This window comes from Nanorana parkeri, unplaced genomic scaffold (genome assembly GCF_000935625.1).
Source record: "Nanorana parkeri isolate BGI_ZX_2015 unplaced genomic scaffold, ASM93562v1 scaffold155, whole genome shotgun sequence".
Lineage (NCBI taxonomy): Eukaryota > Metazoa > Chordata > Amphibia > Anura > Dicroglossidae > Nanorana > Nanorana parkeri.
This window is the reverse complement of record NW_017306423.1, coordinates 1,006,491-1,022,821: the sequence shown is the minus strand read 5'-3', so window position 1 is coordinate 1,022,821 and position 16,331 is coordinate 1,006,491. Positions and strand designations below refer to the sequence as shown.

At 43.0% G+C, this 16,331-nt stretch overlaps 1 protein-coding gene across 1 annotated transcript in view; it reads left to right on the top strand.

Annotated features, from left to right (window-relative positions):
- Window positions 1–16,331, top strand: part of IGLON5 (IgLON family member 5) — a 347,431-nt gene that overhangs the window by 278,262 nt on the left and 52,838 nt on the right. Inside the window, exon 3 of the mRNA XM_018554383.1 lies at window positions 10,833–11,065. Coding sequence (XP_018409885.1) covers window positions 10,833–11,065 — 233 coding nt within the window. The remainder of the gene's footprint in view (window positions 1–10,832; window positions 11,066–16,331) is intronic.

Below are 16,331 nucleotides of genomic sequence, written 5' to 3'. Positions count from 1 at the left end.
CCCCTTACATTTTCCCAAACCTCCTGTCCTGGTGGCAGCTCCATGGTTTTGATTTCCTGTTACTTTAAAAATTACTTTACATCCAAACAATGGTGAACAGGGCAAACAGAGAGGATTCACCTCCCCAGTGGTAACACAGACAGCCATAAAAACAGAAGTTCTAACACGTCCCCATGCTAAGGGAAACAAACCAAAAATGTGATTTTAGACACATTAAAGATGGAGTCGGGTGTAAATGAGTAACATTGTCAAGTTGAAGAGAATAAGAATAAAATTAGACTTTTATGACACAATTTCACACGAATACTGCAGCACTGGCTGTTTGAAGAGGCAAAAGTTGGCAGAAGAAATAAAATACAATTAATGTAATAAAAAAAGGTAATATAAGGGCCAGTTGGCAACCCGAGGTCTCTCCGATCGTGGGCAAGCTTTTATATGGTATAGAGCAGTATCTGCTTGCCAACAAACGGATCCCTTTTTATGTAGACCCTGAATTTACGTCAGCCCCCTTTTATATAATTATGCCAGAGTCGTTATCCTGACTCGGCTTGTCACAATGCCACCTAGACAGAGCAGAAACCTAATCTGCTTCATTGTACAATCCAGCAATTCACGCTGTTCTCCCTACAGTTTTAAGACCAGCTGTCATCTCCTGCGACCTCTAAGTTGTGCCGTGACCTTGACATCAAACACGCCTGTGATGTTGGAAAGCCATTTAACTCCAGACTCAAGGCAAGCAATTTACATGCCTCTGTCTGTTAGGGAGCTACATTTCTTATCATTCCCTAACCAACACAGGATGAAAGTCAATGCTGGGGCTTGTAGTTCCACGGTGGGATTTATCTAGAGGCTGTCTGATGGCAGAGGCAGATTCATTTTTTTGTACGCAGTGTGTTTAGCAAGTGTCGTGACATCTTTGTTGCTGGTCAGTGATTCATTAAGTAGTGAAGGATAAGGATCAGAGCTTACCCCAAGTGAGTTATGGCTGCTTATATATATTCAAGAAAGGACTGAAGCTGAAAAAAATAAATGTCTATTTAAAAAAATTAATTAAAAAGAAGCTTTTTCTGTAATACTAATCTTTAATTCCAGAGCTACCCCCCGTAGTACTTCTTTTTTAGCAGTAGATGCCTCAGTCTCTAGTCAGCATCATTCCACCCATTCTCCTCCCTGGGGCCAGTCCAATGACATCACGGGACCTTCCTCTTCTTCCTTGGCATGGGTGGTCCTTCCATCTAGACTAAGGAGCGCTCGCATGATGTGTGTGTGCCACTCGGCCCTGGAATGCTGTGAGCACAGGCTGTCAAGGACACACTCCAGGGGGTGTGCCCATGACAGCCAGGGCTTACATGGGGTAGGTTGGATGACACTGCCCATCATTCAGGCTATTAAATGAGCATCACTGGGTGTGTGATGGTGAGTCTGCAGGGGACAGTGCCAAGGATAAACTGCATTTATCCCTTTAAATTGACTCTGCCAGGAAAAAAAAACACCTAAAAAGGCTGCTGATAAGAAAATAATTACCTCTCCACTGTTTGTGCTGCAAAATGTGCTAATGTTCCAATCCAGAGCAATCTCCCTTTGAAGTTGACTAAGAAACAGACACATTTGAGAATGTTGATCTCTTTGCTACCTGGTGGTTCCTCCTACAGCATTTTTTCAAGGGGTTTTCAGTCTGGTCAAGTGACTTGACGGGTCCTCTTACTCTTCGTCTTTCTTTAATGGTTGGCGGGTCCTGAATGCTGCAAGGAGCATCACAATGTAGTGATGTGATGCTGTTCTTGCAGAATTCTCCTGCGAACTCGAGGTGGCTTGAAGATACAACCCTTTTGGGTGAGTCCTTGACACTCAGGGCTTACAGGAATGGGGTTTAATGATACTGGGTGTGTTTCATCCTCCTAGATCAATATACTGTAGTTATTTGGAGTAGGATAGAACTTAGGGAAATTCAATATAGAAACACATATTTATTTTTCACCATACAGTAGATACACTTTAATGTCAGCAAACCACCATGGATCCAAAACCAGGCACCTTCTAGTGTTTGACGTTATTTCAGCTTTCTTCCAGCATCCCCAAGAGGTCCTGAAAACTAGCCAAGGTTTATAAACCAATACTAACAAGAGCTCAGAGGGTTAGACACACCCTGGGTCGCACTATTGGCCCATCACTGTTCTGGAAAGCCTTACCACTGGTGAGACAAGGAAGGCAGGAGGGGACTGGCCAGGGCTTGACCTTTCCGCGTTCTTGTTGGCGTTTTTATAGTAGGTGGATTTTTCAAAGCTCCCAGGTGCTTTGGCAGAAAGGCACTTGAATATTGCATGCGAGTAATGAGTTGCTAATTTTAGGAGCACTTCAGATTTTCTTTAAGCTGATCTCAAACACATATATCTCATAAAAGGAATGTACAGACGAACCAGCAGGAGGTATCGCATTTGGGGACAATTGCAGCAATTGCTACTGCATCTTCGGTACAGAGAATAAAGGCACCTGCCCACTCAGAAGCCATTGTCACAGTAGCTGATGGTGTTGTTCTGTTGTTGGTGGCTTTTTGGCATTTTTGTTGTTTCCATCTTCTTTTTTTTTTTTTTTAATACGTCTTCTTGAAAACAGAGAGTTAGAGATTTTTGTAAGTCTATACACAGCCAGTCTTGCAATTCATACAGTCCTACAATATTGCATAGCCAGATGAATCGCACCCTCTCTGCACTATTGCACACGTTCAACTACAGTACTTGTCTATGACGCTGCCAAGGACCTCCTGGTACCTCTTTCTCTTTAAAGAGACTCTGTCCATTCAGGACAAAGTCAATGAAAGCTTTAACCAACAGGAGCAAGGCTTGTGAAAAAGTTCAAAGATATTTAGTTCACTATAAAACAGTCAATGAGTTTCAGTTTCCAAAGCTCTCCCTTCATAAGGGCTTAAGATCTTGTAAGACCTATACTTGAACTCCTAGAGGAACTTTGCTATATTACTCTGTTTTTTGGCTTCCAACACGTGTGCTTGTTTTATTGTGAACCATTTAAGCTCTTTGGCTCTTTCACAATTTTGGTCTAGTGCTCCATCTGTTGGTTTAAGCTTTGAGTGACTGTCTGGGTACCATTTAGAGCAGTGGTTCTCAACCTGTGTAACCTCAGGACCCACATTTGTCCTCAGTCATTAAGCCGCGACCTAAGTTGCACTGCAATGGAACGTACGGCAGTGTGGGCTGCTGTGCTGTGACAGAGCTCCATCCATATGTGCATTGCTTTTACATCTCCCATGTGCACCTGTAGAGGTGCCAGGAGTCAAAAAGTGATGTCAATCCAGTCCAGGCACCTCTACACGACATGCGAGGGAGCTATATGCAATGCACATATGGATGGAGCTCCCTCGCGGCCATAGCCCCACCTCACCCCACCTCAAGTCAACACTGGGCGCCGGGCAGCATATTTTGAATGGCTGCTCAGTGTGAGAACTGACAGTGCTACGCTTGGGGGAGGCTGAGGAGCCTATCACCTAGAAGAGTGGAAGGCGTGCGGCGACCCACTGAACACAGGGTCGCAACCGACTTTTGGGTCACGACTCACCAGTTGAGAACCAAGGATTTAGAGGGTAGTCCTGGTTGCAAGTGAACAACCTAACCAGAGCCAATGAGCTCTCTGAATATTCCTTTTCTCTCTATCGCTCTGTATAAATAAGTATTGAAGTCCCAGCGTCTCTTGGATGTATCCCTTTGGCATTCGGGGCAATCTAAAAGTACATATACATAGCGCACCCCACTTAGGCATGTATACTTACCTGGGAAAAGTGTACTTACCACTCTCCTTCTGCGGTTCTGTGGGCAAAATGATAATGCCTCTAAAGTTGTATGAACATCCCCACTATCCAGCTCCCAGTGCCTAAAATGGATCTCTTCTCCTCGACGGACCCCAGTGATCAGTCCAAGATTGGCACTTCACATGCAAGCATTTCTCTGCCCTAGAGGACTGGCATCCCAGACCAGCATGATGACATAACCCTAGGGTGTGTGTCCCTGACAGCCTGGGCCCACAGCAAGTAGATTGGATGCTGGTGGGTGTCATTCAGCCGAAAGAGAACTGCTGCTGACTTGCATAGTGTACAGGGGACAACACCTCTTGAGGTGACTATTGTAGTGAAATCTACTCTTTTTAAATTTTTTTCCATTGCAGGACTATTTTTAAAAAAGTAGTCAAAAGTGCATTCGGGCTTTAAAGCACACTCTTGTGTATTGTAAAACTGCCCCAAAGCATATTCTGCATAAGAAGCTTGTAAATACTTACCTTTACTGCTACCTAGGGCGCTGAACACTGCTTCATTCAATTGGAATGGTAACCTGAAGTCCAGTGGGATACCGTTTCCAGGAATGTCAAACTCTTTGGACTCCCACAGCTCTCTGTGGTTGCTGCTGCGGACCTTCACATTGTTGCTGTGTCTTGTAATGATGTGGAGGTCGGCTGGAGGAACCTTTGATCACTACGGGGGACCAAGGAGTTTTATACTCCTGTAATTGTTAGTTCCCCAGTGGACCGTTCAAACTGAACGAATCAATGTTCAGTGCCATAGGTAGAGGGAAAGGCAAGTATATCAAGTCTTCCGAATTTCCGTTTCCGAATTTCAGATCCCGTCCGAATTTCATTCAAAAACTAAACTGAACCGGACATGTGAATTTGTTTTTCGGCTTAATGCATCCAAATGGGTCTGAACACGAATATTCGTTATGACAACATGGGAGCCATATACAGTATATACATATGATACTAAAGCTGAGGCTCCTAGACCCGAATGGCATTCAGGATCCGAATTTCCGAATTGCATTCGGGAGCTCCTGAATGCCATTCGGGTCTGTGAGCTATATACATATATTACTAAAGCTGAGGCTCCCAGACCTGAATGGCATTTAGGAGCTCCCGATTGCAATTCAGAAATTAGGATCCCGAATGCCATTCGGGTCTGGGAGCCTCAACTTTAGTATTAATATCTGTAGATGGTTTTCTGTGTTATTCACAACGAATATTCGTAAACTTATCCAAAACTAACTCGGATTTCGGCCAATTTCGAAACCCAAACCGAATTGAATTTCGGATGCGAATCCCGAAATAATAAACTATCCGAACCAAACCGAATTTTTCCGCAGCTTACATGTCTAATTTGTAATTATGCAACTTGAGGCATTTCTAAAGCACGTACGCTTTTGTTGTCACATTGTCAGATCTTCCTAAAATTCCTGGTATGACCTTTAAAGTTGTTACTGGAAGAGAGAGCGTTTGGTATTAAACCTGCAAATTATCAGTTGGTGTCTCATCTCTACTTCAGGTGACATAAAGCGAAGACACCACAGACGCATTGTTTCACTTAACGCAAGAGTCGTTGGGCTGGATCCTAGGATTGACAGCCTTCGGGCCTGTGGAGGGTTAAATGGCATCCTTCCAGTTCTGATTTATAGGTCGGACTTGCAGCAATCATTACAATGTTATGATCTCTCCACAGGCGGCAATCCAGATCAATCCTGACATGTTGAGACTGTGATGTCTTATCAGGGGAGTATTATTGTAAGGAGAAGAATTCCTCCCAGAGGACTCTGCTCCAAAGGCAGGCAAGAATAGCTCCTCATTTTGGAGGCAGGTGCTTATGTCAGTAAAATTCATCTCGGTTGAAGAATTTAGACCTGAGGGGAACCTGCAATATGGTTACAGTTAAATTAAAAGGAGAGAAATAGAAGGGAATCTGTCAGCCGCCCTACATTTCTGAGAAGCTGCCAGCCTACATACTGCCTACCAGGGCACTTCTTCAGCTCTGGAACTACCACGCTTGTGGGTTGGGCAGTGGCAGCTTCCATCAGAACTTCTCAAAAATTGACTCTCTTTAAATCGAAACTCGAAAAGAAAGCAAATCAATCTACAGGAGGTGAGCTGCGCACATTGGAAGGATTTTAGTAAACTCTACTGTCCCCTTCTATCTTGGAGATGTTGGTACAAAACTTGCCCCGCTATGTGAGATGGTCTGAATAATAAGAAAAGCTGCAGATCTAACACCTCTTTATGTATAAAAGAGTCCTAAAAGCAGGGATCCCAACCTGAAATAAGTAATTTCAGGGAGGTGCCCTTCTCATTTCAGGGAGGTTTTTTTTTTTTTTTCTGACTGACGGCAGACGGCAACCCCAATGTCAGACAAAAAAAAAAAAACAGAGCAGAGAAAGGTTTAGTCTGCTAGATCCATCCTTCTGGAGAGGAAAGCAGATGAAGGCATTGTCAGGGGGAGCACTGTGACCTCTCTGAGAGGCGATAAATCCCCGGAAGGCTTATATTAACAAATTACTTAGCATGCATGCACTTAAAATAAAAAAAATGATATCTAATGCTAGGTCAACTTGAATATCGTATAAGATCAATCAAACCTCCACTCAACCCCCAACCATCAGCCTGGACTACTACGTAGGCCATGCATGGTAGACTTTCTTCAACACATCTAGATCCAAGTACAGTGGTACCTCGGTTCACAAACGCTTCTGTTCAGCAAAATGTTGCTTCCATTCGCGAACTCCGCATCGGGTGAGGAACACAACCGCAGCCATCTTCCTTGCTCTGACACTGATCGTGACTTCCTCTAGTCGACATTGCGGTCTGATCACAGTTCGATTCGGTTCGCGACCAATTCGGTTTGCGACCAGAATCGTGGAACGAATTAAGTTCGTGAACCAAGGTACCACTGTATAGTTAGAACACTAACAAACCAGACTTCTAATGAGTAGAGGCATTTTTTCAGGTCTGGATAGAGTAAACAAGTCTTGAAACTCTTATCAGGTTATTTTAACTATTGTTGTCCTGTTGGAGAGATCTCCCTTCGCTTCCTGTCTTGGTGATGCAACAGGAAGTGAGAGGAAACTCCCCTAACTGAGGGGATTTCCCATCTGAGTCAGTTGTCATCTGAACATTTCCCCATTGGAAGATTTCCCCTCACTTTCTGCCAATGAGAATCGGGACAAATTGAGGAAATACGGCAATAAAAACTTTGCAAAAGGATCAACACCCCCGTCTTCTTCTCCGACACAAACCTAAAAAAAAAAAAGCAGCATAGGAATGAATAGCTAGATTGCTATTGGCTATTTCAATTTGCAATAGCCAATAGCAAGCGGGCTATTGCACCCGTCCTCTGCTGCTGTCCGTCAGTAAATGAGGACCTGATGGAGAACTTCAGGTCCATCTCTGTTGATTGACAGAAGCAGTGGGTGGGTGCAATAGCTAGTCTGCTTTTGGCTTTTTCAATTTGCAATAGCCAATAGCAATCTAGCTTCTAATGAGTAGAGGCATTTTTTTCAGGTCTGGATAGAGTAAACAAGTCTTGAAACTCTTATCAGGTTATTTTAACTATTGTTGTCCTGTTGGAGAGATCTCCCTTCGCTTCCTGTCTTGGTGATGCAACAGGAAGTGAGAGGAAACTCCCCTAACTGAGGGGATTTCCCATCTGAGTCAGTTGTCATCTGAACATTTACCCATTGGAAGATTTCCCCTCACTTTCTGCCAATGAGAATCGGGACAAATTGAGGAAATACGGCAATAAAAACTTTGCAAAAGGATCAACACCCCCGTCTTCTTCTCCGACACAAACCTAAAAAAAAAAAAGGGTTCTGCCTTAACATACAGTTTAAAGATCCAACTTCAGAAATGTAATACAAGTTTTATAATTAATAAAAAAAATGTGCCCTTTCCGAACGTTGGCCAGTCTACTGTAATCCATGAGGTCCTCTTTTAAGTGTCTTCCCCCGCGTTTGCTGGAGCCACAGTTCCACTTTGAAGCTCTTCAGATATCTCCAGCGTCAGGGTGAACTAGATACGTTCCCTTGCTCTCTAGTAACTGTACATTAATCAGATACCATCCGCCAATTTCGCCAGACAGTTGTCCTTGAAGCTACAGCCGGGGCGATTTGTGTTTTGAAATGAAAGGCTCGAGAAGCCTCTGGGGGGCTCCCTTCCAATGAGGAAATAATGGGCCTATTGGACGTGGCTTCATACCAAGTGCTATAACGGGAAATAGTCAAGCTGTGAATCCACGTCTTTATAAAAGAAACAAAATATGACTGCTGGAAAGCAATATATTTATGTTTCAAACAGACAGGCTATATGTCTGTCATTGAAGCCTTTTGTAGCTTTTGTTACCCTTCTATTACCTGAGCCACACTGACCGTCAGATACTTACTATCAAAGAAGTTCCCAGATATAAAGTCAGGATGTGACCTATTAAATAGCATTTTTTTCCGTTTTTTTTCAGATGTAACTTTATTCAGCTTGATAATGTTATGTCAGGTTGATCCAAGGAATATCCAATAGTCCTAAGGGTCCAGTAAGGATTTTTTTTCCCCGTTGGAGAAAATTGGACCATGCTTTGATGGTTTTTTTGCTTTCCTCTGGATTAACTGTAGGTATTGAATTCTGTATATGGAGGTTTTCAATAAAGTTTTCCCATGTTGGGGCAAATTGGACCATGCTTTGAGTGTTTTTTGCATTCCTCTGGATTAACTGTTGGTATTGGGTTCTGTATATGGAGGTTTTCCATACATTTTAACACTGTTGGAGCACATTGGACCATGCTTTGGTGGTTTTTTTGCCTTCCTCTGGATCAACTGTTGGTATTGGATTTTGTATATGGAGGTTTATTAATTAATTTTACCCCTGCTGGAGCAAATTGGACCATGCTTTGAAGGTTTTTTTTGCATTTCTCTGGATCAACTGTAGGTATTGGGTTCTGTATACTGAGGTTTTCAATACATTTTTCAACTGTTGGAGCAAATTGGACCATGTTTTTATTGGGTTTTCTAGCCTTCCTCTGGATCAACTGTAGGTATTGGGTTCTGTATATGGAGGTTTTCAATGAATTTTTCCCCTGGTGGAGCAAATTGGACCATGCTTTGATGGGTAACATAGTAACATAGTATTTGAGGTGGAATAAAGACACAGGTCCATCAAGTCCAACCTTTTGTGTGTATGCATGCGCATCTGTTTTGCATTTCTCTGGATCAACTATAGGTATTGGGTTCTGTATATGGAGGTTTGTCAATTAATTTTTCCCCTGCTGGAGCAAGTTGGACCATGCTTTGAGGGTAACATAGTAACATAGTATTTGAGGTGGAATAAAGACTCAGGTCCATGAAGTCCAACCTATTGTGTGTATGCATGCACATCTGTTTTGCATTTCTCTGGATCAACTATAGGTATTGGGTTCTGTATATAGAGTTTTTCAATGTATTCATTTATTTGTTTCATCTATTGGCTGAACTCAATAGGCTTGGTGTCCTTATTTCTATCTAACAGGGCTATTCACAAAAGGGGGAAGAATTTGGAGAAGGCGGGAGAAGTAAACAATGTAGGACAACATAGCCGATTTGGAAAAATTCTCCAATTCAGCTCACTTTCCAGTTCAGCTATGTTGTCCTAGATTGTTCACTTCTCCTGCCTTCTCCAAACTCTTCACCCTTTTGTGAAAAACCCTGTATGTAACTATATATATTTGACAACATAACTCCCAACTGTCCCTCATTTGTTGGTTCTCTTCCAGCTTAACTCCTAAACAAACACTTCTCCAGTCTCCACATAATAGTATAGATTGCCCCAAGTGAAGCAGTCCTCCTAAATAAAAGGGGCACATAACTGTCAAGAACCAGCTTCATTGAATAACTGGGTGGGCCTGGTAAAGGGAGGTAGTGACATGACATAAGAGGAGGACCACAGTGAGGCAATGAGGGACTAAGGGTGTGGAAGAAGGTGGTCTAGCCCTCTTTCCTCGATTTTTCTGTAGGTTAGAACTTGTTAGGGTTTTTTTTTGTGGTATTGGTGGTTGGTTATTGAGATCAAGGTTTTAGTCAGAGCTGTTGCTGGTCCTTGACCTAACGTTATTTTGGATGATGGGTTGTTGTTTAAAACGGTCACGTGAAAATGCTTGACTTTAATGGGAGTTGAAGAATGGAGGCCTCCCATAGTATGGCAAGGTTAAAACATTTTCATTGTATTGTGTACCTAGCCTGTGGACAATGACTGGTGGCTGGTCCAGTTGACCAATGGGTGATAATTTTGGTGGTCCTGTCAAGAATCAGTTTCACTGAATAACTGGGTGGGCGAACAAAGAGGGAAAGGGGGGAGGAGTGTAGGGCCTGGTAAAGGGAGGTAGTGACATGACATAAGGAGAGGACCACAGTGAGGCAATGAGGGACAACAAGTATGGAAGAAGATTGCATAGGCCTCCTTCCTTGATTTTTTTGAAGGTTAGAACTTGTTAGGTTTTTTTTTTTTGTCGTATTGGTGGTTGGTTATTGAGATCAAGGTTTAATGAAGAGCTGTGGCTTGTCCTAACATTATTTTGGATGACGGTTTGTTGTTTCAAACGGTCACGTAAAATATGCTTGACTTTAATGGGAGTTGAAGAATGGAGGTCTCCCATAGTATAGCAAGGTTTTGAAATGTATCATTGTGTTGTGTACCCACCTAGCCAGTGGACAATGATTGGTGGCTTGTCCTGTTGACCAATGGGTCATATTTTGGGGGTCCTGTTAAGGACCAGCTTCATTGAATAATTTATTTGCTTTGATGATGTTAATGTTTTTATTATAATACTGGGACATGTTAATCTCTCATATTAAAGCTGCACCCAAGGAATATTCCATAGAAAATCCATGTTTGTGTTTATTCATGGAATAATATGGGGGTGGTTGCAATGGGGTTGAGTTATCAATTTTGGTACCCATCTTTCTTTTGGTATTCAGCCCTACCTGAGCAATATTTTTGAAAATATAAGGTATAACTCAAACAGGTGAATCTGACTGTGTCCTTTCTTCCCCCAGCTGCTCCATCGATGACCAAGTGACACGAGTGGCCTGGCTGAACAGGTCCAACATCCTGTATGCGGGTAACGACAAGTGGTCTATAGACCCCCGGGTGCGGTTACTGAACTACAACAAGACAGAATTCAGCATCGTGATTACTAACTTGGACGTGGCTGACGAGGGGCTCTACACTTGCTCTTATCAGACACAGGACAAGCCACACACCACACAGGCCTATCTCATTGTGCAAGGTAAGACCTTCATAATCAATATTTAAAGCAGGAGCGGAAAAATTCATATGGATTTTAGGAGCCAGTCTCTCCGAACCAGGAGCCAGCAGGATTTTTTTTATTTGATGACTAAACAAAACCTCTAAAGCTAGGCCCCAGCTGTAATTTTTATGGAGCACTGGCCCCTGGAATTCACCCAGCCCTGATTTAGAGGGGCTGCTTACACTAAGACAGTAGAAAGGCATCATGGCACACTCACAAACCAGCATGTAAAACAACTTGTCTCACCTCTAAGGATAATGACAGAGGTTTGGATACACCAGCCTCCTTAAAAGCACAGAAACACACAAGGGATCCCGCACATCCCAATGGCAGCTGAGAAACCTCATGCGTCGCTGCACCAAATCGGTCAAGCAAAACAAGCGACAAACGCACTCAACAACTTGTCACCAGTTATACAGTAAGGTGCACACGTGTGCACCTTACTGTATAACTGGTGACAAGTTGTTGAGTGCGTTTGTCGTTTGTTTTGCTTACACTAAGAGACCCTCTGCCCATACTAATAATACCAACAAGATGATAATACCATAAGATGATATGTGAAATTGCATTGAATACAAATGTGCCCATTATACTCTACGGCTGCAAGGCTTTCCTTTTAAATGTGAGGGCTGGTGACAGGGTCTCTTTAAAGGGAAGAGAAAAACAAAAAGGAGCGCCTCCATAGTGTAAATTGCAATTTAATATAAGTTTTTTTTTAAAACAGCTTGAAGGTAGTCACAAAGAGCCAATAGTAACATGCTGGTAGTAATAAAATCTCAAGGTGAATTCTGATGGACGAATCGATGAGGCTAAGAAGTGCTAGTGAAGAGCTCAAACAATCTACAAGCACATCTTCCTCCAGTTGACGCGTTTCATGGGCGAAACCCCTTTGCATCTCTTTAAAGGGAATACACAGTGGTTTCTACATATGTTCTCCTGGGCTCTATGTTTTATGTTGTTGCTTTTTTTGTTTTTACTTCTACACTGTAAAAGAGAGTGTCTGTCAGTGTTTTTCTGCTCTTCTTAGAGCACATACAGCTGAATATGTCAGTGGAGGGACCCCCACTGCCTCATTGCCTGCAGTCAATAATGCTTTTCTATGGAGGCTCAGTTATGCTGGCCATACACGGAGCCAATTTCGGCCATTTCCCTGAAGATTGTGCCTTCATACTGACTTGTATTGAAAGATGGTGGTGGGGTGGGGGTGTCTGACCTGGTCTCATACTGAGAGCTGATTTCTAATTGCACTGAGTCTAACTCTGGTGCCTGTTGGACTGCTAAGTCATATTTAGACACCCTGTACAACTGCTGTAATAGGAAAGCGCCGATTAGCCTCTAAAATGGAAATTCTTAGTACAATATCTCTACTGCAGGTCTAAGCACCACTGATCCAGCCCACAACCCTTTCACTGTGCCAAGTTATCATCCACTTCAAATCTCAGCTCTACTTGCCAAGCTGTGATTGGCCCCTGCGGCTTGTCATCGCCCACTCTCTTTCACGATAAAATGATTGTACCCAATCACCATCAATCAAACTGGTCCCAGCACAGATTCACTTTTGTTGTGGCATTATTTAAAGTATAAAGGGGCCAAAACCACACCATGGGAACACAAGTTTAACAAAAATGCTTTTTATTTTATTTTAAGCTAGAGATAAGCCCTCTAGAGCAATGGTTCTCTACCTGTGTAACCTCAGGACCCACATCTTGATCATTAGGTCGTGACCCAAGTCGCACTCCAATAGAACGTACGGCATTGTGGTACCGTGCGTTCCAGTGTGGGCGACCGAACTGTGCGTGAGAGGTGCATTTGGGGTGTCATTGAAATGAATGGCAATGCAACACACCTCCTGCACCAGAATGCGCAGTAGGTGCGATTGCATCGTAAAGTGCGTTAAAGCATTCCTGCAGCAGGAATCCCTAATCTGACGTTTACATGCAGCAACTGTCACCCATTCAAATTAATGATCGGGTGACAGCCGCTGCATGTACACGCCTGCACACGCATGTAATGGTATGTTATATGATTACATGCAGTTACAAAAACAATCACTCTCCCTGGATAAACAATTGTGTATCCAGGGATAGTGACAGATTCCTAACTGCATGTAATCCTTTCACATACGATTACATGCGGTGTGCAGGCGTGTACATGCAGCGGCTGTCACCCGATCATTAATTTGAATGGGTGGCAGTTGCCGCTTGTAACATATGCAGACATTAACATTGGTACCGTATATAGTAGCGGCCCTCACACGACTAAAAAATGTGTCCAGTGGCCCCCCGACTAAATTGAGTTTGAGACCCCTGCCCCTAGACTGTTGCAGCAGAGGGGGCGAGAGGCTCCAGGGCCCAGTCTAAAAGCAAGCGGGCTCTGAGAATCAGATGAGTATAACTTTTTATTAATTTTTGGCCTTAGGCAAAAACCAGCCTTTAACCCTTGCAATGCTGGGTTTAGACCCACTGCAGGGGTTAATAGCATTTTTTTTTTTGTTACCTGGAGTCCTGCTTTAAAAAAATTAAAAAATCTAATTTATAATGACATTAACATGGTCTAGCTTATGGAATCAATGTTAGCAGTTGGGTTTAGATACATTTCACTGGCGCGGCGGTTTACTTTGTACTTTTCACTTAATAAATAATAACAATGGAACATTTTTTTTTTTTTTAGCAAATAATTTTTATTAGTATATAACACATCAACTGCAATACAAGTATAGCCCTCCAAGTGGGCGTAACAGAGCACATCAGAAAATGAACATCAGACATCTGAGTACATGGTCTATAACTAACCAGTAACCAACACAGTCGTATTAACCTAGTTGCAGATTCCCCATCCCTGACAATAGAGGAATGTCTACACCACCCTAAGGACATCATACAATGAGAATTATATAGTATTACAGTGAAGTTTGAGAGAGAAGGCATCGATATAATACAGTAAAAATACAATAAAAGAAATACAATAAAAGAAAAGAAAAGACAATCCAGGGACCTCTACATCGGTATCCCAGGTTGGAACATTTTTTTAATTTTTTTGTGTGCCCGGCAGGATATTTTATTGAATGACCAATAATATAAATGAGGGAACACGTCTCAGGTGTTCCCCTTCATCAGGGCTGCAATGCAAATAAAGAAAATATATATAATTCATAAGAGACATAGAACTCTATGACATAAAAATATATAACTAAAAGGTGGAAACATTTCTTACAAAAACAGGTCATTCAACTTCTATCATTTGTATTCATAACAAATTTTACAAAACTCTCAGTTCCAACGTCCAAAAGTATTGGGACGCCGGCCTTTACAGACACATGAACTCTAATGGCATCTCAGTCTTAGTCCATAGGGTTCAGTATTGGGTTGGCTCCGCCCTTTGCTGCTATAACAGCTTTAACTCTTCTGGGAAGGCGTCCACAGTGGCGTCACAAGGGGGGTGCGGCCCGCACCCGGGTGACACCATTGGAGGGGTGACACCAAAATGACTCAGTCATTTTGGTGTCACCCCCCTCTGAAAAGTCGGGCGCTCGGTCACGGACCGAACGCCCGACAGTATCAGGAGAGAGGAGAGGACCCGGCGGCATACCTTATCTTGCCGGGTGACTGTCCCCTCCTCTCTCTGCCGGCGTCCATCACCAAGATGGCCGCTGGCAGGTATCAGAATAGTGCCGCGCATGTGCAGTGACGTCTCGGGGTCTGAAGGCCACACGAAGTTTGGAGGTCTGTAGCTATTGACTCTACAGACAGTTGGGGACTTCTGCACACTGTGTGCTTCAGCATACGCTGACCCCGCTCTGTCATTTTACGTGGCCTACCAGTCCGTGGCTGAGTTGCTGTTGTTCCCAGTTGCTTCCACTTTGTTATAATCCCAGTAACAGGTGACTGCGGAATATTTAGTGGCAAGGAAATGTCACGGATGGACTTCTTGCACAGTTGACAACCTATCACGCTACCACGCTTGTAGTCACTGAGCTCCTGAGAGCGACCCATTCTTTCACATATATTTGTAGAAGCGTCTGCATGCCGAGGTGCGCAATTTTATACACCTGTGACCATGGAGGTGATTGGAACACCTGAATCCAATGATTTGGAGTGGTGTCCCAATACTTTTGGCAATATAGTGTGTATATATTTTTTTTTATCATTATTTATTTATTTATCCAAAAAGAAAAAGGATACAAAAGAAAATCAACATCATTTAAAACATTTTTTTCCTTATTTATAAGTTGAGTGCCCCCTGCAGCCGCAAACCTTTATCCTTAGCGCCGCCAAGCCACCTATCATCTACTCCAAACGTGGCAGGAGTGGCCGGATCAGCCATGATGATAACTATTTACATGGCGTAAATATAGTTCACAGCAAGCAAAGCTTCACAGATAATTATATATTAATTAGGGAAATGTGAAACCTTTTGGCAGGTCAGCAACCCGCGGCCGTCTAAAACGTTGACACTCCGCATAACGCGCAAGCAGCATTCCTTTCCAGGAGCGCACGCTAAATTAATACATTTGGATGCGGAATTATTAGGCAGGGGGGAGGGATCATATTTCTGCCGTGTGCGGGTTCAGCTTTCGGATGTGTGGCGGGTTGAAACCGCTAAACATTCATATATGATGTAAAAAGTGTAATTACGGGTTGTTGCCTCTAGTTATTATCAAAGCTTCCCTGAATTGGCAGTTAAGTTCAATAATGAGGTGGTGAATTACAAGATACTTTCCAAAGCACACTGAGGGGATTGAGCCACGCCAAGCGAGGAGAGCGATACAGTGTTTTCAGTGCGGCAACGGAATATTTATGGGGTGCTGACATTTTGAGGGGTGTTTGTTTTTGGCTGATATAGAGGTGTGAAAAAGTTGGTTTGATAGTGGCAGTTTCATCTACTTATATTTATTTTGGCTTCCAGGTCCCTCTTTCCCCTTTCTAATCAACATACTCAGGATTTTTTAAAATAAAGCCTTTCTTTTTTTATTACATTTGGTATTTTATACCCAGTGATGTTATTATTGGGTCTCTGTGCTTTCTCTGAGCAATGCATGCAGCTCATGGCTGATAGGAGGGGCCGGCAGGGTGCTGTACATAGCTTCCTGAAAACATCACATCACCGTGCCTCAGTACTCCTACCAAGAGCCCTCAGCAGTAGGATGGCTCTTGGGAGGAGTTATGCAAACATTAAAATGCCTTGAGGAGGGGTGGGTATCGGTCTGCATTTGCTTGCAGACCACTATATACCTGTATGTGTGTGT